The 24,525-nt window shown below is 35.6% G+C and overlaps 1 protein-coding gene across 1 annotated transcript; it reads right to left on the bottom strand.

The window, feature by feature from the left end:
- Positions 1-911: 911 nt before the first annotated feature.
- On the bottom strand, positions 912-24,397 carry MAP9 (microtubule associated protein 9). The gene is made up of 14 exons (XM_063310520.1): positions 24,318-24,397; positions 20,997-21,078; positions 18,871-19,428; positions 15,381-15,613; positions 14,978-15,089; positions 12,684-12,964; positions 11,982-12,028; positions 10,502-10,667; positions 9,563-9,652; positions 6,978-7,142; positions 5,913-6,058; positions 5,623-5,755; positions 4,416-4,484; positions 912-1,565 (listed from the first exon to the last, which is right to left on the bottom strand). Exons 1-14 carry the CDS (start codon positions 24,390-24,392, stop codon positions 1,446-1,448), a joined length of 2,277 nt encoding a protein of 758 aa, XP_063166590.1. The 5' UTR covers positions 24,393-24,397; the 3' UTR covers positions 912-1,445.
- Positions 24,398-24,525: the final 128 nt, after the last annotated feature.

Raw genomic sequence — 24,525 nt, 5'->3', positions numbered from 1 at the left:
ACCAGACTTGGAAACTAAAGTTATAAATACTAAAACTACTTTTATTACAGGGGTACAACAACAGAATTTTGCAAGTCTGAAAGTGCCTCCCCTCCGCCACCTACCTTCATCTACAAGAGAACTAGGAAGGGTCAAGTCTGAGACATTTTCTCAAATTACATTTCTGCTTTGGATTCAGATTTCTGTTATCTGACTGCTTCTTGGTTTCGGCTCTTCCTCCTGTTCCTCAAGATTATTCTCACAGCCCATTATAGTTCAGTTGCTTGTGAGCAACTCAGAGGTATACCACAAAGCAGCTCACTCTGCCTCTGAAGGTGCCAGCCACAGCTGCTAGTGAAGCTTAGAAGAAAAGAAAACTAGATCATGGCCATTCAGCCTGAAAGTTCATCACTGCTTCATTGATGCCAGCCATGAAAGCCTATACCAGTATACTGCAACTGTGTATCAATTAATTGTTTATAATCAAAACTAAAAGGCAGAAAGAGTCAATCCTCTTAAATTTCTTTCATCATGATTCAGTGGTTTCAGGAATCTGATTTTAGAAGTCCTAAATATATCACTTATTATAATTTCTTCTGGAATAGATCAGTAAAATGTCTGTTATCTATCTATAACAGACTCTAAAAGCATACTTCTAAAATCATTAAAATGTTGAAAATTCATTTCTTGGTCCTTACATAGCAAAGAAGGGATTTCATCTGCTAATACTTCTCAGGAGGATAAAGACTACAGTGGACAATGAATTGTTGTAAAGTAAGTGGGGCTATATTATGCCACATCTAGGATTTTTGCTATTTTTCCTAGGCTTATGGCAGCTTCTTTGATTTTGATATTTTAGACATACTGTACGCTAGGGCTGTGCAGCACTTTGGAGCATATAGGGGTGCAAAAATAGCACCTTGCCACTCTTTAAACCAGATTTTTCTCAGAATCACCCTTAAATAAAATCCAAAGCATTGGACAGCCTTGATTACACTACAGGAAGCCGTTGCATCATTTTTTGGCAATTGTGGTTGGAAAAAGCTCTAATTGTTAAAAAAAAAAAAACCTTAAGGAGGGTCTCATGTGTCCACCATTAATTTTCATCAAAGCAGCCTTATGTTGGCTACCTAAATATATTTATTTTTAACATTCAACCATTTATGTAGAAATAAGTTGATATTAAATGAGTCTAACTGGCTTACACAGCCACTTAATACTGTTGATAAAATTTGCCATAGTTGGCAGCTGAGGGTCTATTCACACAAACAATTCTGTCAATTCATCTCCTTGTGTGCAGAGAAGCATGCGTTTATAACATATGGTATATGTGTACTGACGATCCAAATCACCATTCACATAGAAAATATGCAAGAGCCAATTTCAATTCATGTTAAAATCAGGTGTTGTGCAATGATGATTAAGTGATGGCAAAAAGTTCAACTTCCCTCATGGCACTGGGCATCTCAATAGCTTCTTGAGGACACAGCTTTGCCAGGTGGACTCCACGGAGGTGGAGTTTCATCCTCAAGAATAACCTGAAGTTTCTTCTGTTTTTTCTGTATACTTTCGTCCATCTCTTTCTTCTCCTGTTTAAAGTGAAGAAGATTGTGATAATTATAAGCATAGTGCCTGGATAAATACTAATTAGTTTGTCATTTATTTCCTACAACACTACTTTAGCTTCCTTTACAAAATCACAAATACACTGTAATGCCTATTTTTGTGTACTTATCTCTTAACTATTAGGTATCTGGTGAGAGTTCTGTGTTTTATTGCAATGGGACAAAGTGTAGTTGAAATAAACCCAGCATTTTCATGTAATTCTAACAATGTCACAAGGCCCTACTATTTTTCTGTTATAGCTTCAAATTAAACTAATGAGGGCCGCACTAAATGCATGCAGAGACTATTTTTTTCTTATTAATTAATATTTTCTACCAGTTTCCTCATTCAAAACTAATCTCTGGTTAGAAGAAAAATATCTAATTAGTGATAATTATAAATACATAGTTTGATGGAAATTTTTATTAGCAATCACTATTAATAATATTTTTTACAAAGGCAGATGCCCTTAGAGAATTAGATTTATCACAAATGTTCTATATAGAGTTACGTAAACAATCATAGTACTCTATTAGTCTGACTTTAATAAAAGAGCATATCTGTTTGTCAATCTGACCAGCTAACTAACAGTTTAACAGTCTGGCCAGCCCAACCATAAGCTTTTTCAGAGAAGAGCTAGTTTGGAGTTTGACCTTGTCTGTGTGTGTACATATACATTTACATTTACATTCCTTAGACACAGATTCCTTGATTGAATATATTGAAAGGCGATATGTCAGATAGACGGGATCAGGCATCTTGAGTATTTTGATTCTTTTAATGAAGTAATATGGATAGAAATCAGTTTCTTCTTAATAAAAGAAGGCAGATTCATAAAATATATCTTATAATAAAATAGAATTCCTTCTTTTATGACAAATAGGATATTATGGATAGTGACAAACATATACTTGGCTAAAACAATGCTGAATTATATCTTCAAGAACCAGAATTCACACATAGATAATTATACGTAGCAATATAGAGAGTCAGATTATTTAAAAATATAAATGTGCCATCCAGTCACTATAACCAATGTTTACTGAAGAGAAACATATGGGTCAAACTGTAGTTTTCAAAAAAGTATTACTGCATTCTTTTTTAAAATTAAAACATGGATAAGAAAAAAGAAATATTAGAATACCTCACCAGTTTAAATTAAAAGAATTAAATTAAAACCATTTATTAATATAGTACTTCCCCAAATATTCTAAAATTGTTCTTATTGCCCCTTTAAACACTGCCTGTATCAAAGAACTGCAAATCAGACAATATTAACATCTCCACTTATTGCTAGCCAGGAGCCTCTCTTCTTCTCTAGCTGATCAGATATAATTTTCCACAACTTAGTGAGTCCACTCTACGTTTCATTTTTCTGTTGCCCATGAATGCTCTGTTCTGGCTTTTCCTAACTAACTCAACATAACAGATTTTATATCTCACATATAATCCTCAAGTTACAAGTCATAAATTGATCATCTTACACTAAACGAAATCAAAAGAGACATGTAAAACATTGTGTCCAATGCATAGAATAGATAGTTTCAAGTGGCCTGTGGCCAGACTGAAGCATGTTTGTGTATATGGGAGATGTTTTTCAGGGCTATGGGGAAAAAAGCCATGGACATTGTTGGTATTGAGTAGCAGTGGCGGATAGTGGGAGGTTAGGCAAAGGAAGGTGTTGGGAAGATCAGTGCAAGGGATAGGTGTGCCATTTGGATAGGCAATGCTTGAAACCAAGGACAGGGCTCATGAACAAGCCACACAGAAGGGAGGAGAGATGGGCAAGGTGCACCTGCCTTGCCTACTTGTTCGTACGATCCCTCTGGATTTTGTTGGAACAGCTAAAACATTCCAAGTACCAGTTCTCCTGAACCAAAGCCCTCCTGATATGGTTCAGTAAATTTTCTGAAACATGTTTTCCATTTCATGAACAATGCTAGAAATTATGTAAATACTGACAGTGAAAAAATAGCAGATTTACAGTACATGCAATTCAATGCTTGTTTACTGATAAATAAGTTCTAATGAGTATAATGAGCCTTTTGAAAGTGTGCTCTGAAAACAAGAGAAAGAACTGTCCAGGAGGATTTATTAACTTTCTGGATAGTTTAATTCTTCAAAGCCAAAAATAACCAGAATAAGATTTTTGAACAGGAAGACAACTAAATTAATTTGACAGCAGTTTATGTTTTGATGTATTTATGTTATAGCAGCTGCCTACATACCACACAGCAATCCCACCAATAACTTTTCCATTGACTTGGGAAGAAACACATTTGTCACAAATACAAAACAATGTATCCTGGACACTTCTAAATTATAAAAAGGGCCACAGTACACTGACGGCAAATGGGAAGCAAGTGTACAATAAAATGGAAAGGATTTCTTTAAGATCCTAACATGGCAGTCTATTATTCTCCTCTCTTCTGAAAAGGGAAAAAATGGGATGGGGTGGGGTGGGGGGAGTAAAACAATAAGAAAATATTAACTATTTTTTAAATCATGTAATAATGCAATATTTATTAATGATATATTCAACACAAAGCACGCTTTTTAGCATTTTCGAAACTAAGTATGCTCTGACCATGCTAAATAGACTGAAGCTTCTCTTTTGCATGTCAACATTGTAGATTTTGCCATTGTCAACAACACTGTAGAATTAATTAAGAAAGTCAAGCAACTTACTTCGAAGATCAGACTCTTGTAACTTCCACACACTGGGATCCAAACATCTACCTAACCGTACCTGAGAATTCTATTAATTTTCAATTAAAAAAACACTCTGTACTCTACAAAACCGTTTCTTTTTATCCAGTACGTTCACTCACTTGTGCAGCTGCTGCTATGCTACGCTGGTTCTGGGCAGTTCTGACATGGTGTTGTAGGAGCGGTTGTTCCTAACAGTGGACAGGAGAAGAGAAGACTCTACTGACTCTAGTAGCAGGACAAGAAACCCCTAATATGACAAACTCTACTCTGAGCTGTTCTTATCTATGGAAGAAATGGGCTTACCTTTCTATTAAGGAAACTATTAAAACTATTATCATGATGGAGAAAAGATAACTTAAAACATGAACCAAAGGCAGATACAGAGATTACTCTGGGAGCTGCAGAATAGCCAGTAGGAATTATTTTCAGATATCTTTCTCAGACCTGTTAGATTCCAAGGGCACGGGCCATTTAATGTATAGTGCAGGGTTTCTCAACCAGGGTTCCATGGAGCCCCAGGGTTCCACGAGAGGTCACTAGGGGTTCCCTGGGAGATCACGATTTATTTAAAAATATATTTCAGTTTCAGGCAACTTCATATTAAAGAGGTAAGTTTCATACTTCATTTTCAGTTTAAGAACACTCTTAAGGCATATAAACAGGCCTACACATGAAATGAATATAATAATTTTGCAACTTCTGGCCTATATTTGAGTCTGAATGTGCAGGGGTTCCCCGAGGCCTGAAAAATATTTCAAGGGTTCCTCCGGGCTCAAAAAGCTGAGGTCTACTGTAATACTGCCTAAAACACAAGCAAAAACCAGTAAATAGTGAGTGCTAGAAAGGCCCAGGCAAGGATGACAGAACATGTGGGGTCGGGTGGGGATGATTAATGATTAACCATCTTCCCCCAACCATTTGGTATGAGAGAAAAAATTCCATTTGTTTTAATAGTATGGTGGTGACAGGAAGGGTTAATTTCTCAGTAACCTGGCTCTTATTAGGCTCCTGATGAGTATTTCTCACAACCCACCCCAACCCCATCCCTTGTGACAACAGCAATTACATTCTGGTTGAACATATCAGTCTATTCTTATGTCATAGCTTCTGCAAAGCAGGGTTTTCTTTCTATATTACCTAAGCAATATTTAATTTTGGTAGGCAGAAATCCATTTCTGAAATGTCAGGCATCTAGATATTTTCTAGATGTACTATAAAAGGAAGTTAGCAAGAAAAGCTATACTGCCACCATCTGGTCTTTTCAGAATTCAATCCACATGCATACCTGATATTTTATCTCATATTATCACAAATGCATATACTTACCAGCCATTTTTTATATTCGTCTAATGCTCTTTTATCTTGTTCTTCTTTCTCAACCTGTTGTTCTACTTCTTTTTTTCTTTCTTGGATTTTTTCTTTTTTCTTTTGCTTCATGAATTCTTCTTTTTTCTCATTCCTAAAAGTTAAAGAAAAAATGTTTTATAACATAGAAGAAATGTATGCATTGCCATAAAGTATCATAAGCTGTGTAATGAAGTCCTATATATACAAAACAGGCTGATTTAGGTAGCTTACATAATCAAATACATAAAATTCAAAATTATTAACTGTACCATTTTTCAACTGCAGACCTGCTGTCTTTTCTTTTCTCTGCAACAACCTCCCATTCTTTCTTCTTTTTTAATCTTTCAACTCTTTTCTCCCTTTGTATTTGCTGTTTTAAATATTCAGCTTTCTTTTCTTTCCATTTCTCAAAAGCCTAAAAAAAAGAGTAGCAAATCCATTAGAGTTGATCCAGAAATTCTTATCTTTTCCCCCTTTAATTAATTAATTAAATAAAATACCAGTAAATAAACAGGAAGATTGCAATTGCCATGATATTTGAAGTTAATTAATTAATTGTAGAGAACTAGACTAGGGTGAACAAGCAGTTAACAGAATTTCTTTCTAATAGGTTTAACTATGCATTTTTGTGGTACTTCCCTGCCAACGACTTTGCTTGTGGAAAGCCAGCAGGGAAGGTTGCAAATCATGATCATGTAACCGTGGGACACTGCAACTGTCATAATTGCAAGCTGTTTGCCAAGCACCCAGATCGCGATCATGTGACCAGGGGGGTGCTGGGACTGCCAGGACTTCGAGGACTGGTTGCAACTGCTGCTTGTTCAGCGCTGTCATAACTTCGGTCGCTGAACAAGTGGTCGTTAACCAAGGACTACCTGTATTGGCATCTTTAAGGATCATCATAAAGTCAGGCAGCCTTATGTAGGGGCTCAGAAGCTAGGATATCTTTTAAAAGTTGACATAATATGCTAAAGCTGCTATATTTTGTACTACTATTTGCAAATTGTGTTCCTTACATTTTTATTATTTACATTATTTTTTTACTACAATAATATAATAAAACTAGCCTCCCCACATGAAAGTATATCTAGAACTCTTGGCAGTATATTTTAAAATTATTCCCCAGGAGTTTATTCAGTAGAGTTCTATAAATATATTACTTCCAATATATAAATAATAAATACAGAGTGATTTTTTTAAAAAAAAGGTAATCTGAAGGAATGCTGTTACTCTACAGAAGCAGTTCATTTATAGAGCACTGAAAATGTACAGTTCAATTAGTATTTTTGATGATCTTTCACCAAATTTAACATTTGCAAGATAGAAGTCTCTACTGCCTTTTGTGCCTCTTCCTTTTTCTTCTCATTTAGTTCTGCTTCTTCCTTTTTCTTTGCTGCTTCCAATTTTTTTTTCTCAGCCAATTTTTTTGCCTCTTTTTCTTTCATAACCTTCCAAGCTTCAAAGGATGCAAGCGCTTCTTCTTTTTTAGCAGCTTCTTTCTATACGGAAAGCAAATTGGCACTGTAAATGTTGCCTAAAGATTTTATTATGATCATGTAAAGTAATAATCTTGCAGGCATGCTAAGTTGCTGGTTTGATAAATTATGTTTAGTTCAAAACACATAACATTCAACTCTCTACCATGACACTATGATGCTGCTAATTTTGACCTATTTACTTGAAATGTTAGATATTTTTACAGATGTATCTAATAAGTCAGACAACTGTGAGGAGTGGTTTTGTCTCTGGCCATTTGCTTCTTTCATTCTTGAAGAAAAATTCCTGCTATTTTTGGAAAACATTTGATTAGTCTTAGTCAGCACACTGACTTCTAGGCTATTTTGTTCCACCTTACCCCTTTATGCTGGGGTACAAGAATATATGGCCATACAGAGATAAATCTGAATTTGTAAATTAGAAAAGCTTCAGGATAAAGGGAAAATATTCTATTAAATTCTTTCTGTCCTATCACCTTTAGTAAACCTACCTTTCACCTTTAGTAAACAGTAGTGACTTTTCTGTTAGAAACAACACCTGTCCCTAGCCAGCATTGCCAATATTCAAGGCTAGTCGGGAGATCGTCCATGCTGTAGCCCAATATACCAGGAGAACAGCAGGTTGGGGAAGGCTGTTGTACAGCTTCTCTAGAGCAATCAACTGAATGGACAGAGAACCAGGTTTTGATTTAGGACATATGATTTCATGTGCTTCTCTAACATGGAGAAATTGGGTGGATGCAAAACTGTTCAATAAGGCACAATGTGCTTTAGGGCAGATGGAGGCACAAATGTAGCACCTGTCTGCACCTCCTTAAACCAAATGCATCTTTTGCTGGGACTGTGCCATAGTCACTAATGGTATCAATGTGATTTCAGGATAAGGCACAACTGCTTTAAGGAAGAGCAGACAGGTGCTCAATGAGCACTCCTGCATGTGCTGAATCACTTCTTTGCTTCTGAATCCAAACTATTGCACAATCCTGCTATTTATTTCAGATTCGATTTATAATAATTAACTATCTCACAGCATATCTATAAAACCACCATCTCCTCTCTGTTATTCTAATGCACTTCATAAACTAAAAGTACTTTATTATATATGAAGATTGTGACAGCCAAAGATGTTGAACTCTCAACTTGTGGCATTAAAGCTTGTGTGTAAAAATACTGATGGCAATTTATATATTACCTAAAGCCATATGAGCATTACAGAATTTGAGGTCCTGTAGACATTCAGCATGTATGAGATAAGCTGAAGATACTAAATTATGAAGGTTCTAATCATAAGGAATCCAATGGGCACACAGTTGTATGTCACAGGCTTTGGCACTGAATACAGGACTGTCCTCAATTTCTGTCAAAGCCCAGCTAACACTGCTAAAATACTTGCCAGCCTCCCTGGTGACCATTTTGTTAAATCTGTTTCTCACCATTACTGGGAAACAACAATTGTGCCATCCCATATTGTACAAGTATATTACAGTACTTGTCCATCTAGTTTAATCCTGAGCTAGATAAAAGATCGGTGATTGGTTCCTGTATATGATGGTAGTAGAGTTGATTGGCTTTGTCCAATGCTCAAAGTTCTCCCTTTAGTATGCTTATTTTAAGAAAACAACATTCTTGCAGTACCTATTCAATCTTATCAGCTCACCATCATTACATAAGGTATTCAACAGTTTTTACAGACTATACTCTGATTATTTCTTGAAGGCAGATACTATAAACTACTCATGGAACAGTACTTTACTCTTTGACTGTAGGTACAGGTAGAGGACATCAAACAGTATGTCCTGTACTGCCCCTTTTATTATCTGATTGGAAGAAAAACACAGGCCAGATTATTGAGGACTTCATGGAGTCTAAAGATTAATGTGAAAATTTTGGTTGGTATATCCATTCTCTTACACTGATGATCCAGTGGCCGTTTTTATCTTTTTGGGTTTTTTTTAATTAGAAAGGAGGCGGAGGAAGAGGCAGAGGAGAGGGAGATTTGTATGGCTGCCCATCTCATCTAAGCAACTCAGGCAGCTCACAACGGATAAAAACAACAATCCAATAAAAACAATATATAAACATATAAAAACTATCAATTTGAAACAAAAAATCATGATCAACATCATATGTGTTTCTGCGTTTAGAGTTGGACTTACATAGCTTTAGTAGCATTAGTGTTGTTATTCTGTATATAATACTATAATTTACTTATATAGAATCCCCTTTTTTGCATTTTGTTTTATTTATCACATTTGTTTAACAATGAACATTTACTATTACAGTTCTGCTGAATACATGCCAGCCTATAAGGCTGACATCATTTGCATGAAGCCAGAAGGTGGTGGCAAAACTGGAGCACTCATGGAATGCCTAAATAAAACTTTTAAAGGTTTTTAAGGTTTTAAAAAGGTTTTAAAATAAACCTTTTCATTTTTCTCCCGCAAGTTCTCAGCTTTGTTTCTTTTTATTCTTTGCAATTCCAAAAGGAAGATTCTCTTCTTTTCCAACCAGTCCTGAAAAAAGAGAGAAAGAGATAACATAAGATTTATAACAAACCAATGAAAAATCTTGTGTCACCCTATGACAATTATGGCACATGCTTTTATTAAAGCCTAACATTGATTTCTGAACCACCTATTAATAAATTATTTGGGTGTTATATAAGCTAAAGCTTATTAAAAACAATAAAATTGATAAACTACTATTTAAATCTTTAAAACTGAAATTTCTTTTTTTTTTTAATGCACCTACACATTTCTACAACCAATTAGAAAATTGTCTTTTTAAAGCCTTCTTAAGGGTCAGATTTGCCTTCTCTGCCCATAGAGTGGCAGTAGCAGAGATCCCTGAAAGATCAAAGTAGGTGGTTCATTCACTGAACTCCTATAAGTAGCCAAAATGGGAATGTCTGCATATGCTGACATTAGGCTAGGTGAATCTGTACTAAATCCAAGTCCTCCTCAGGGGGAATAATTGAAATGTGGAGCTCTCACTGGGTTCAGAGTGTTTAGGATTTTCTTCAGTCTAACTTAACTAAGTTCCTGCATTGTATTTGGGATTTGGATGTGGTTTAATGGGATCATACAAGCCAATGACTTAACATTAAATGAACATATTTTAGTTAATTTGCCACTTTTTAAATTAAATGAGATGTAGGGAAGATCCAATCAAAGAATAAGTAAGTTTGTTATAATTTATTTATTTATTTATTCATTCATTCATTCATCCAATTTATATGGCAACCAATCTATCCAAGAATCATCTCACAGATATGAGAAACTTAGACACTGGCACTCCAACTAAATCTAGAAACTGCTAATGTGACCGATTTTCTCATAACATTAAATGTGCTAAACATATACCTGGTAAACAGCTGCTCGTAAACTATCTGCTTTATCTAGCTCAGCACTGTATTTCTGTAGATGCTTGTTGTCCAAGATCTTTAATGTCCCTAAATATTGAGCAGATGTACTTGTTGGGACAGGAGAGGATTTCCCAGTTTTCTTCAAATACGTAGCACTTAAAGATCTATAGAATAAAAGTATCATACTAAATTATTAATCAGTTAAATAAATACAGAGTGGTATTCTTGGAAAATATATGCATTCTTAGATTTATTAGAGTCTCAAAAGTACATCTGTTTGACTGAGAGCACAATTCAAGAAGCAAAATTATTATATTCAGTCTAATATATTCTATAGAACGCAGTAGGCAAGCTGTGGCCTGCTAATATTTCTTGTCCACTGACTGAAGCTCCCAGAAGTCTCAAAAGCCCTGCTCACCCTGCTACCCAATTAATCAAATGCTGTTCAGACAAGACTGCTGTTAACAGAGATCTGCAGGAGGATTGCTAGGAGGAAAAGGATGAATTTTCTACTACCCAACTACCTTCCTAAAGACCGCTGCTCTTTCTGCAATAGAAGCAATGAAGCTAAGAGGATGAAGCTACATGAAGGATAAGAGCAGCTGAGAAGAGGCTATATTAAGACAGAAACTTTCTTAAGAATTTCTATGAAAGAAGAAATAATAGAATCCAAAGTTTCTCCTATTTGAAGAACTATTATATCTCTGTGAACTGAAGACTGTCATTAGAACGTTTAGCCTACGTAAATGAAGACAACTGTCTTTTTTCATCTAATTTTTTTTTAAATCTGGGGTTAGATTAATATTCCCATAATTCCTTCTTTCTGATAAATATTCAAGTAGTTTATTTAATAGCAAACATGGTCAATGACCAGCAAGTAAAAAAAAAAAATTAAAAGGACTAATATAGAGTAAGAGTAGAAATATGAGTAAAGATAGAAAGAAAAAAGCCTAAAAGAAAAAAAGATAAAACTAGAGAGTAAAAGAAAAGTGAAACAAGGTAACAGCAGCATCATGGCAAAACTAGTATTTTCCTTCTGTGTATGTGTCATGCAGTTCTTCTTTTAAAACCCTTACTTTTACTCTGCTTGGATTGTCCTTTTCATCAAATTGTTTGACCTGTTTCTAAAATACGAATATTAAATAGTTCTGTTCAACAAAAACAATGATATAGGGAAATACAGTATCAATATATCAATCATGTGTTAAAACTTGTATTTCAGAATGTTGCTTTGGAAAACCAGTACTGCCTCTTGAGTCACCTGATGCACAAATCTGGTTATATATGTTAAATTATATTGCCATAATTTATACATCAGGATATAAATTGTGAACATTTTTACATTATGGCACTTGGTACAGCAGTCATGTCAAGTTATTGTTAACTATGTAGAATATAATTAATGAAGTTTCCCAACCCAGCAAGATATAATTATTCATATTTCTAAATAGCTCTTTTGGGAAGATTGAATTTCCTACCTGGTTTTAGCTTTTTGTGGAGCTGCCTCTACTTCTTCATGTTCTTCCTAATATAACCAAAAAGAAAATTGTTTGTACAACCTAGTAAAGACCCAAACTACCCATGTAGTACCTATTTTGTGATGTTGGTGTGTGAAATTAAAGGCCTGAAAAAAGATAGAAAAGTCATGATATACAATTGCTTTTACAGAATATACACCAAGTATAGCAAGGTCCAAGGAGCCTTGCATGATATCATTTACTTTCCCCTTTTCAAATAGCACTAGAAGATTGGGGTTACCGCCAGAGTATCTGTAAAGTGGGATTATAGCCATTACGTAGAATGAGATAGGAAATCACCACTTTCTTCCAGAAAAAGAGTAATGTGCTCAACATGTATGGTTAATTTTTTAAATACAACCTATGCCTGCTATGCTATTACCCAATACTTCAGTCTTAATTTGGTTCTTTCAAATACCTATTTTGAATAAGAGGAAAGAAAAAGTCATTCCATTTGAAACAAATACAAATACTGACTGTTATCACTTAACAGTAGAACATAGATCCAAGTTTTAGCTATGTGTAACTAAACTTATTTATCCATGCATCTACCATGCACGAACACATTATATCACTTCGTACTGTAGTCATGTCAGGTTATATCAGCAGTCATATCAGTTTGACTTCTGCCACTAATATATGACAATGGCCCATAAATCTTACCTTTACAGAACCCTTTGAATTATCCATTATGGATTTTGAAGTACTTAGTGCTACTTCCTTTCCTGATTTATCATCTTTTGGTGTCTCAATAGACTCATCTTCAGTGACATTGGATTTTAACATCTGCACCTTTCGTTCTAGATAGTCTTCAGTTGACTTGTATTGCTTCTTAGAATTCTCATAAACTGTGGTCATCATTAATTCTATGACCGAAGGAGATTTTCTGTCATTCTCCAGCAATCTGAGATCATGGCAGTTGTCAATTCCTTTATGTTTATTATCTATTTCTAAAAAGAAAAGTTATAATTACTAATTAAACAAAGTTGAGAACAAAAGAATTCAGAGGAATGTATCTGGAGCTGTATACATTTATCTCAGAATTGTATATGCAGCAAATATAAATCACACTCACTCCTCAGTACATACTGTATATATCAATGTATACCAGGAAATGGGAAAATATATTTGACTGAGTGAAGAGACAAAGTGGATGGGATTAAGGGAGGCAGATACCTGTATACTTCTTTTTCTTAAAATATCCTGCTGGATTTCCTGCACACACAAAGTGTCAATATGTGTGAGGTAAATTCTGTTGAGCTCTATGAGAATCCTACTCTGTTAGATGCTGAATGGTGTGCATATGGTGTGATTATGCAGAAACCATGCTGAAATGATTTCAGGGACTATTTGCCTTAAGAAAGTATCCAGCTATGATTTTGCCACCAATAAACATGTAATACAACTTTCCTGGAGGTAAATGTAAAAGAACAGCCTCATGGTACATGGCCAATAGAACTGTTCTTGATAGGAAGTAGAGCCATAACTTCACTGCTGGTATGGATGATGTAACCATGATCTTGGAGTTGGGGAAGGGGAACAAAGAGGTCAAATACAGATACAAGGAAAAAGCTGCATTACTCTGTTAAATTTTGAAATCTTAGTCTTCAACACCTTTTCTTATACTCAAGGAGTACATTATAAATCAACTAAAATATTATAATATGGCAAACATTTAAGAACTGCAACCCTGAAAATTTGATAATTTATTGAACACAACAAGAAAAAATAAACTTCATGGAAGAGAGAATATAGCGTAGAGCAGATAGAAACAATTTGTCAAGAGACTTTATCTTCCATCACTGGACATGAATACCATTCCAATCAAGGAAGGAAGGCAGGAAGGCAGGAAGGCAGGAAGGCAGGAAGGCAGGAAGGCAGGAAGGAAGGAAGGAAGGAAGGAAGGAAGGAAGGAAGGAAGGAAGGAAGGAAGGAAAACAGGCAGGCATCAGGCAAGAAGAGAGCCAGAGACCATGGGCAAAGGACTTCCACAATGTTTATACTGGATTGACAATATGCTGCTGCTCAGCTGGACTGAAAGTGGTCTTAAACATTAATGAATTTGAAATTTGCTAAAAATCATTCAGTTTTATTGAAAAATGTTTCCCCTAATAAGCAACCAAAAATATGAATATATAATGGCAAATAATTGTGAAAGAATTATAAAATAATTGGAACATTTAGAAATATAGTCAGCAGCATTTTGCACACTCAACCATCCCAAGTCTCATAGCAAAATTCAACCCTTTGCCCCTAAAATCACAGAGCTAAAACTTTAGATCTATTTATAACCTTTCAATCAACAAGTGAATTACTACTTCTGTTACAGCAACCTAGTACTTGGGCTTTACCAATGCAAAAGACAAAGAGATAAACTGTAAGGCAAGTTATAGCCACAAAATCATGATTTATGTCTAAACCATGTAAATTGGCCTAAAGATGTACATCAGCAGCAGTACAGGCTTTTTCTAGCACAAATCCAATTTCAAACCTAAAGAAAAGAATACAAAGTGGGATATAAATCAAACAAACAAATAAAAACATATAACTAAGAATTTTGATTTGCTTATATTATGCAACTTACATAAAAACAAGCATAAACAGACAAACAAACAAAAGTACAGGAGTTTAATTCTCTAGTCTCCTTTTGAAAAATTTAGGCTAATGGCCAGAAATTACTTCAAGGAAAATTGCATTTGACATAAGTGGTATTAGCAGATGAGAGCCCGTAGATGTTTTGTTGTGGCATCCTAGGAGGATGACTGAGGTGCTGGGTTTTAGTTTTGTTTTTATGGTTTTTACTGTTTGTGGTTTCATTGTTGTTGTGAACCACCCAGAGTTGTGCTGTAAGCTGGGCAGCCATACAAGTATTTTAAAAAAATAAAAAAATAAACAAACAAACCTTATTATCAATTATAAATAATACTTTTAAGGTATTATATCTTCATAAACTTTACCTTTTGAAGAGGATTCACCTCCAGATATTGCCAAATTAGAATCTCCAGTTTTCTCATTTGCTGATGAAAAATGGATAGGGAATGAGGATGAGGAGTTTGCAATCAAGGGGCCCTAGAATGTAAAATAAAGAGCCTTGGGTCACCTTAAAGTTGAAACAGATTACTATATATGCAAATACAACACACATAGACACACTCATATATGCACACCAGATGGGCAAAAGAAAAAGAGGAATTAAATGCAAAGAACAAAGTCATTAATAATTACATGAAATATAGTAATCATTAAGCTGGTCAGTTAGCTAAAAATCTGGATCAGATGAAATTCTATAGAGACCCTACTTACAGTAGCTTTGCTTTGGCTATTTGATACTGTATGTAAGAATTATAATACTCTGCTAACCTCAGCACCAGGACTTTCAGAAAGTGCTCTTTTTTCAGATTTCATCACTTGATCATTTAACCTTGTTTCAGAAGATGGTGCAGATAATGAAAACAGTCGATGGTGATAAGATATTCTATCCTCTGCCTTGGTTCCTTCATAGTCTTCCACATGGCTACTTTTTCTCAAAATACTTCTAGGTTGAGGAGATGGCTTTGAAAAATCATATAATGCAGGAATACTTACATTTTCAGCTGAGAAAAATATAAAGAATATAATTATTACTTAGTCTTAAAAATGTTCATTTAGACTAAATTTAAACTCCACAAATGTTGCATAACGTCAGCTGTAGTCAGAGTTTCAAACATCTGCTAAGGTGTATCCAAAAGTTTGTTATAGTCTGGGACTTTCTGATAGATATGAACTTGTGCTTGTTTCTAAAATTCACTGCTTTATATCAGTAGGCAGGCCTCTTTTGAAACTAATTAACAAGAATTTTAGAGATAGTTTCTACAACAGCATGCTAGTCTGCAATTCACATAAACCATCTGTTCCCATTGTTCCCGATATATTGGGTAAAACTTCAGCAACCACACAAAAAGAAAAAAAAAAAACAATTCTACAATCCTACATGACAAAGCCATGAACATGCTTAAGTGAGCTTCCTGGACCCTGATCACCCTTCTGGTAAACCCAGCACTAGTTTAACAAAATTAAATACTACATGGTGGGCATGTGTTCTTGCTCTCCTCTTCACAGCCATAAATAATTCATTATGTCTCCCAAAGATCCCTAAAAATTAGGTACTACAACGATAGATTGCTGTCTTCTCAGGCTAATAATGCCATTACATCACAGCACAACCATTTAAGTTAAGGTTGATATCCTTGGTGATCTAACTGAACCCATCTTTGCTAGCAAAGGTGTTAAGCCAGGCTGTATCCTCACTGCACCATTACTCAACTTTTACATTAACAATATTGTTGAGATGTTCACTAAGCCAGAATTCTAATTTCCCTCCCTTGCCCACTACCCCATCTCTATTCTCCTTTATGCTGATGATGCAGCCATACTGTCTGTATCCCAAGTGGGCCTTAAAGCTTTATCACTCTGCTGCTCTAGAGAACACTTCAAAATAAACTACTCTAAAAACAAAAGAATACCAGTACAAAAACTCTAGGAAATGCTTTAAGGCCCCAATTAGATGGATGATCAATGGCAAAATCATTGAGTAAAAACCTTTAATTATCTAGGTTGACTATTTTTAATCTTCCTGCTTAAAATAAGAAAACTTCTAGTAAAATCCCCAAAAGCTTCCCTTGCAATTACTAAATTTGCAGGTCAATTTGGTACTAATTATGTCCCAGCAGCTGTTATACTATTTAAAGCCAATGTTCACCCAAAGCTTTACTATATGGTGGTCAGCTACTGTATCTATTTAGATACTACAGGTAGTCCTTGCTTAACAACCATTCATTTAGCAATGGTTTGGACTTATGATGGCACTAAAAACCTGATTTGCAACCAGTCCTCACACTTATGACCGTCATAGTGTCCCTGCAGTCACATGATCACAATTTGAGCGCTTGGCAACCAATTTGCATTTATAACTGTCGCAGTGTCACATGGTCATGTGACTGCCATTTTCAGCCTTCCCAGCTGGCTTCTGGCAAACAAAATCAATGGGAAACCATGTGATTCACTTAACAACCATGTGATTTGCTTAACACACACAGTGATTCACTTAACAGACTGCAAAAATAGTTAAAAATTGGATTGGATTCGCCTAACAAGTGCATCACTTAGCAACCAAAATTCTGGTCCCAATTGTGGTAATTAAGCGAGGATTACCTGATGCTCAGCTATGTACTATATTTATAAGGAGTTTCCTAGTTTAGAAGCAATACGATCAAAATTCTTGAAAATCTTACTATGAATTCCTTATTCACCTTCTAATGCTCTAACATGGCTGGAATTAGGCTGCATTTCCCTTGGGACCTGATTAAGAGTTTGCCATCTTAGATTATGGCTGAAACAAGGCTATTGGAGAACTTCCTTTGTCCATCTCACCTTGCTAGATAACATTCTCTTCCACACTAAGAAAACAAATTAATGATGATTTGGCATACCTTGGTCTTACCATGTCAGCACTGCCAGCTTTGTGGCTTGATAAAAATGTCTGGCTGACATGTAAAAAAACTTCAAAATACTGGAAAGGCATACACAGTATAAAGCAGAAAATCTTGAAATTTAAATTTGAAATGAAACCACAACTTTTCTTACTAGGTATAATCTTAGAAAAAATAAAAAAGAAACATAATTTAATGAGATACGTCCTTACAGCAGCAAGAATAAATTTTGTTCAACACTGGAAGAAAGACACAATTCCGACAATATCTGCTTGGGAACCTAAACTTGGAGAATACACAGCAATGGCAAACCTAGTACTATATATACATAAGAGAAGTTTAACGAAATTTAAGCAAGAATGGTTCCCATACATAAAATACATCACCCAACATGGCAAATATAATCACTTACAGTCTGGCTTCTAAGGGGGCCTAGTTGTCTACAAATATTAAAAATTACCAAATGTATAAAAAGGGGGAAGTCAGAAACCCAATAGTTCTTTTTTTTCTTTTTTCCTACTTTTTGGTATTTTAATTCTTGTGACATTTGCTTCATTTATCTATTTCTTCCTTTCATTTACATGTGATACACACACACACACACACACACACACACAGAGTAACAAAATAATATTAAGTAATCAGCTTAAAATTGAAACCTTTACCATATAACAAATACTTTAAGTTGCAGCGGTTATTTTTTCAATGTTATACTCAACTTTGGATGAAATAGCCAAATAATTTTATCCTTCTAATATTGACATCCTAAACTGTATTTAATGTTGATAGAAAACTTTTTTCTCTTCTCTATTTTCAGCAGCCTCTAAGAAGGTTGCAAAATTTAAGCCATCTGGTTTCTTCCTTATATTATTCATTGTTAGGCGCTAGCTGTTTCAGGTTTTTCTCATATTTTAAAAAAAATATTCCTTTTTATGTTCTTTGTACTGTATTGCTGGTCTTTTTCTTGTGTTCAAATTTTGATTTGAAATGGGAATTCCCATTCTTTGTTTTGTAGAACAGAGTTAAACTTGATAGTATCTGCACTAAGATTCAGTTACACTTGTTCACAATAGTGGAAGGGTGAATTCAAAAAGCAGTGCCTGGCATCTAAACACTAAACATACTGGTGCCTTAAGTGCAATCCTATATTATATCGCATGGCAAAATGGCAGTGCTTTAATTTGTAAGTGAATAAAATATAGCTTACTTTTTTCAAACAGAAAGACAGTGATTTCTCCCCTGTCAAATAAACACATTCAAAGATTTTAAAGCTTCCATTAAATAGAAAAAAATAGTTTATCCAACCATTTTGCTTTAAAATAATTTTAGCAATCTGGAAATTATACAATTTAAACAACAAACTTTAAGTACATTTGCTTTACCGGATGCTGATGCAGCCTTAGTCTTGAATTCCCTTGGCTTTGGCACTGGCCTGCTTTCCATTTTACACTGAATCCTATTCTTTCCCTCAAGCCTAGTTGCCTCCTCTATACGATTGTACTCTTCCTCACAATTAGACCTTTCTTCCATAGCTGTATCATCTTGGGTGTCTTTGATCAGATGTTTATTTTCTGATGTGGTTGTTTCTTGGTGTATTTCTTCATAGTTTGTCAAAGCCGAGTTATCAGCAGTTTCTTTTTCAGAAGAATAGTGATCTGACAAAGATATTTCAAATGGAATGGATTGTTTTGCAGCACTCCTTTCACATGATCCAGAATGTTCAGTTAGTGAAAAGGGGATAGCTTGACTCTCCTCGCTCAAAACCTCTCTCTCCAGAATGGACGCATATTGAGATCCCTCATCTTCCTCTGATGAAGACAAGTCATCTGCACTTTCACTTTTGAAAGTGTTCCTGTTACAAAGATTAAACTTGGATACTGTAAAGACTGCTGATTTAGGAGGGGTGTTTTCCACAGATTCAGGAAATTCCTCTTCTATGTCTGGAAAAATACCAAGATTGACATTTCATGTATAAAAGAAAGAGCAACAGATGCAAAGTCAAAGAATGATTTTGACATGCAATGTGTACCTAACACATCTCCCACACTTTCTGATGCCAAACATGAATCAGCACACTTCCTCTCCAAAGTGATAAGTAGATTATGTGGAACAATTTTCACAATATGGCATGTTGCAATTCAAAGCAAAATTTTATCTGTGAATCAATTAACATACACTGAAAATTTTGTTACAGTTCAGTATAAAAAGAGGAGAGTATTAATGGTACCATATTTATTTATTTATTTATTTATTCAATTTATATAGCCACCCATCTCACATTTGTGACTCTGGGTGGCTTACCATTAAAACAAAGCCCCCAAAATAAAGCAACCATACAAACAATATAAACATTAAAAACAATTAAAACAATTAAAAATCATATAGTACAGTCACCAGGAGAGCACAGTCATTCAAGAACAGTACAGTCATTTTATGGGCACCACACCACTATCTGATTCCCCAAGCCAGATGGCAAAGCCAGGTCTTTAGGCCCTTCCAGAAGGCATCAAGGTTGGGGCCAGCCTGACCTTGAGGGGGAATGATATTCCATAGGTTGGGTAAAGCAGCAGAAAACGCCCTGCTCCTGGGTCCATCAGATTACACTCTTTAGTGGACAGAACCCACAACAAGCCTCTTCTGCTGGACCTGATGGACAGGTAGATGTCACTGGAGAAAGGTGGTCCCTCAAATAACCTGGACCCATGCCATGGAGGGCTTTATAGATTATCACCAGCACCTTGAATTGGACCTGGAAGCAAACTGGTAACCAATGCAGCTCGCAGAGTAGAAGTGTAATGTCCACAGATCTAGATGCACATATAATGGCCCACACTGCTGCATTTTGCACCTACTGAAACTTCTGAATACTCTTCAAAGACAGCCCCATGCAGAGAGCATTATAGTAATCCATACGGGAGGTGACCAGGGCATGAGTGACTAAGTGTACAGCCTCCTGATGCAGGAAGGGCACAACTTGCACATAACTCAAAGCTGTGCAAAGGCCCTCCTAGCTATGACTGCACCTGCTTATACTTTCCTGAGCAGCAGTCATCAGTCCAGAAGGACCCTCAGATTGCACACTGGGACTGTCTGGGGAAGTGTAACCCCATCCAGAACCAAAGATGGTAAATTCCTAAATCCAGGTGACCCCAAAACCCAAAGCCACTGAGTCTTGCCAGGGTTGAGCCAAAGCCTGTTGTTCCCCATCCAAATTCCTACAACCTCCAGACACCAAGACAGGATGTTGGCAGCATTGCTTACATCACTATATAGCTGGGTATCATCAGCATACTGATGATGGTTATGGATGACCTCACTCAGCAGCTTCAAGTTGATGTTAAATAGGAGCAGAGATAGTACCAAACCTTGCAGCACCCTACAATTTAGGGGCTGAGGGCAGGACCTCTTGCCCCCAATCAACACCAACTGTATTTATTAAAAATATATTAAAAATATATATTAAAAATGAAATCCAAATAGTATAACAGTTAAGTCTTCCTCAATGTACCTTCATCACTTTCAAAGTCTTCTGAATATTCTTCAGTCTGCTGCTTTACTGCACGAGCAAGAAGCGCTTCTTGTAGCTCTTCCTATAATATATTAATACACGGAGGATATTATCATGTGGATAAAAATATTACTCAAATATTTTTCAGATTTAATTCAAACAATTGAAATGTCTCAAACTTAAGAGACAATTCAAGCACTGTTTCTAAAATAACTAACCCAGCTATTATGCCTTCTAATCTGTCCTTAACTTTGGCACTACTATACGCGCGCACACACACACTAGATATAGATACGGAATATATAGCAATCAGAATGACTATATTAGTTTTAAAAGGGGATGGAGGAGCCCAAGTGTAGCATCAAAGACATGGCCAGGAGCTGACTGTGGAACAGATCATGAACTGCTCATGAGCAAGTTCCATGTTAAGCTAAAGAAGACAGCTAATCAGTTTCCACAATATGATTTTGAACGTATATCCATCATTTTCAAGAATTGCTGAACCTCACTGAAAAAGAACCAGATGAATTGTGGAATGAATTTAAATAAGCCGCACAGAGTCCCTCCAGTGGGAGGAGATGGGCGGTGACAAATTTGATAAATAAATAAATAAATAAATAAATAAATCATTAAGGATGTGAAAAAAGATTGACAAAAATAAAGAAACAAAAGAAAGCAAACTGGACATCAGAATAAACCATGGAAATTGCCAGGTGAGAAGAGAAGCCAAAGCCAAGAAAGGCAAAAATCACAGAAAGGAACTTAACAAGGAGTTTCAGAGAGCTGTTAGAAAAGACAAGAAGCAGTATTACAACATTTGTTAAAACACTGAAGATGAAAACAGACATGGAAAAACAAGGAAAGTCTTTCAAAAGATCTCTGAACTCAGAAGGAGGTTCCAACCTCAAATTGGTAAGCTAAAGTATACCAATGGACAGATAGTAACTGATTCAAAGAAGACGAAATGAAGATGGAAGGAGTATACTGAAATACTGTACAGTGGAAATGTCAACATCCAAGATTCCTTAGAAGATATTCCCTACTTACAAGAACCTCTACTACTAGAAGATGAAGTAAGATCAATATTCTGATCATTACCAAGTCAGAAGGCTACAGGAAATGATGGAATATCCAGTGAAATATGGCACGCAACAGGAAGAATCAATAAAGGTTCTAACCAAGCTATGCCAGCAAATCTGGAGAATGATACAATGGCCAACATATTGGAAGAGGTCAATCTACATTCCAATACCAGAAAAAAGAGACTTAACAAAATGTGCAAATTATCATACAATATCCTGAGTTTCACAATAACGCTTAGAATTATCCAATGCAAATAATGGAAACATGGAAAAAGAGATGCCAGAGTTTTAAGCTGGCTTTAGAAAAGCCGAGGAACACAAGACATTATTGTTGATGCATGCTGGGTAATTGAGAAAGCCAAAGAATACCAAAAAGAAGTCAGTATGTGCTTCATTGATTATAGAAAGGCCCTTGATTGTGTTGATCATGCCAAGTTGTAGAATGTGCTTAGAAAAATAGGAATCCCAGAACGTTCAATTGTCCTCGTGAGAAACTTATATACTGGTCATGAAACCACAGTACGGACTGAACTGTGCTCCAGGTTGGCAAAGGAGTGCAACAAAGTTGTATACTCTCCCGTTATTTATTCAATCTACAGTATATACTGCATATTATTAAGGAAAGGTGTATTGGAAGAAGAGGAGCATAGTTTTAAAATTAGAGGAAGAAACATCAATAACCTGGGCTATGCTGATGAAAATGCAAAGGATCCACAAGGTCTAGTAATAAAAGTCAAGGAGCACAGTGAAAAAATGGAACTAAAATTATATATAAAGATGACCAAAGTAATGACAACATGTGCAACAACCAGCCTCAGAATTAACAATGAAGATATCAAAATGGTGAATAGCCTTTTAGAATTAACCATCAGCAGTAAAGGAACAAGCAGTCAAAAAATTCCCTCCAAACTAGCACTTGGTACAGCAGCCATGAAGGACTTGGAAAATATATTCAGCTGCTGTGATGTGTCTATCCCTACAAAGATTAGAATTGTGCAAGCCATGGTATTCCCTGTGACACACTATGGAGGTGAAAGTTGGACTTTGAAGAAGCAGAATAAGAAGAGTACTGATGCTTTTGAAGTTTGGTATGGGAGAAGACTCCTGAGAATACTGTGGACAGCCAAGAAAACAAACCAATGTATCATCAAACAAATCAGCCCAGAGTTCTCACTCCAGGCACAAATAACCAGGCTCAAATTATCTTACTTTAGGCACATTATGTGAAGACCTAGTTCTCTAGAGAAGACTTTAATGCTGGGAAAGTTGGAAGGAAAGAGAAGAGGAAGACCAGCAGCAAGGTGAATAGACTCAGTTACATCGGCGATGAGTACACCGTTGGAAGACCTGAAAGATCAGGTTAGGGACAGATTGTCATGGAGAATATCTATGTGGTTGCTAAGAGTCAACAATGTCTTGATAGCACATAATCAAATTGTCAATCAAATGATGCTTCAGAAAATTCAAAGCCTGGCACTTACATATTTCAGACAATGTGAAACTCTATATAACCATTAGTATTTTTAAAAATATAAGGTGCTGCCTAGTATGCCGCTGTTAAGGAAAACCTGAATAGTTTTTTTCAACAGTTGGCAGTTTTTGCATAGCTACTGGAAAATGCCATTTTTGTTCTTTCTTTTTAAAGATTACAGTGGTTTTATTATCAGTTCTTTGATTGGTTCCTTCTCAAATACTTCAAAATCAGTAAAATCCCTTGATCAAAAAGAATAAAGCAAGACTAATACATGTATGTAAATCTAAAGCAGTCTTTCTCATCTTTTTTTTTAAAAAAGATCTTTACATCATCATGCATATATTTGCTATTCCAGTTTTTCAATTAGAGTTATGGGTATTCCTTCATCCAGTGTTTCCAGATTTTATGAATGTTAAATATGTACAAATTTTAGGCAAATAGATTTTATTTTAATGTAGAAGACAAAAAAAACCCTATTAATATTTCTGATCAGGCTGTTCAAAGCATTTTAAAGAGGTGTTTCGTAAACTATGTTAACACTAATAAAGCACCCCTCTTTTAAGTGTTAAAGCACCTGCACTATTTGTGGCCGACAGCGGGACTGTCTTTGACACTGTTATGTGAGCCTTCAAAAGAATGTCATTGCTAGAATTGGTGAGGAGTACTTCTGTCAAGCTAATCATGCTTTATGGAGCACCTCTTTCAAATTCTTTGAAGAACTCAAATTTCTAATAACAGGATACAGAGTAGTAAAAATTATTTTACCTGAAAAGTGGTTCTTTTGGAGAACTTTGGGCTCTTGGTGTAGGCTAAAGTAGTGATTATATCTTCATCAGACATGTTTCTTGATCTGAGGAAATTAATCTTACATACTCAACTTGTAATCCTGTGAAGGTAAATCTTTTTGAATTTAATAAGAGAGAGAAAAATGATTTAAATGGCTATACTGATATTCTCTAAAAGGGTGGGTATG

This window comes from Candoia aspera, chromosome 8 (assembly GCF_035149785.1).
Source record: "Candoia aspera isolate rCanAsp1 chromosome 8, rCanAsp1.hap2, whole genome shotgun sequence".
In the NCBI taxonomy this organism is placed as follows: Eukaryota; Metazoa; Chordata; class Lepidosauria; order Squamata; family Boidae; genus Candoia; species Candoia aspera.
Note: the sequence above shows the minus strand (reverse complement) of the source record. Positions and strands in the feature narration are given on the sequence as shown.

Excerpts from the sequence above, each read along its gene's own strand:
- MAP9 (XM_063310520.1), bottom strand. The coding sequence starts at position 24,392 with ATGTCTGATGAAGATATAATCACTACTTTAGCCTACACCAAGAGCCCA. Across the intron at positions 15,090-15,380 it reads CTGAAAGTCCTGGTGCTGAG|GGCCCCTTGATTGCAAACTC; the intron begins GTTAGCAGAGTA and ends TTTACATTCTAG. Across the intron at positions 5,756-5,912 it reads AGGTCTGCAGTTGAAAAATG|GAATGAGAAAAAAGAAGAAT; the intron begins GTACAGTTAATA and ends TTTAACTTTTAG.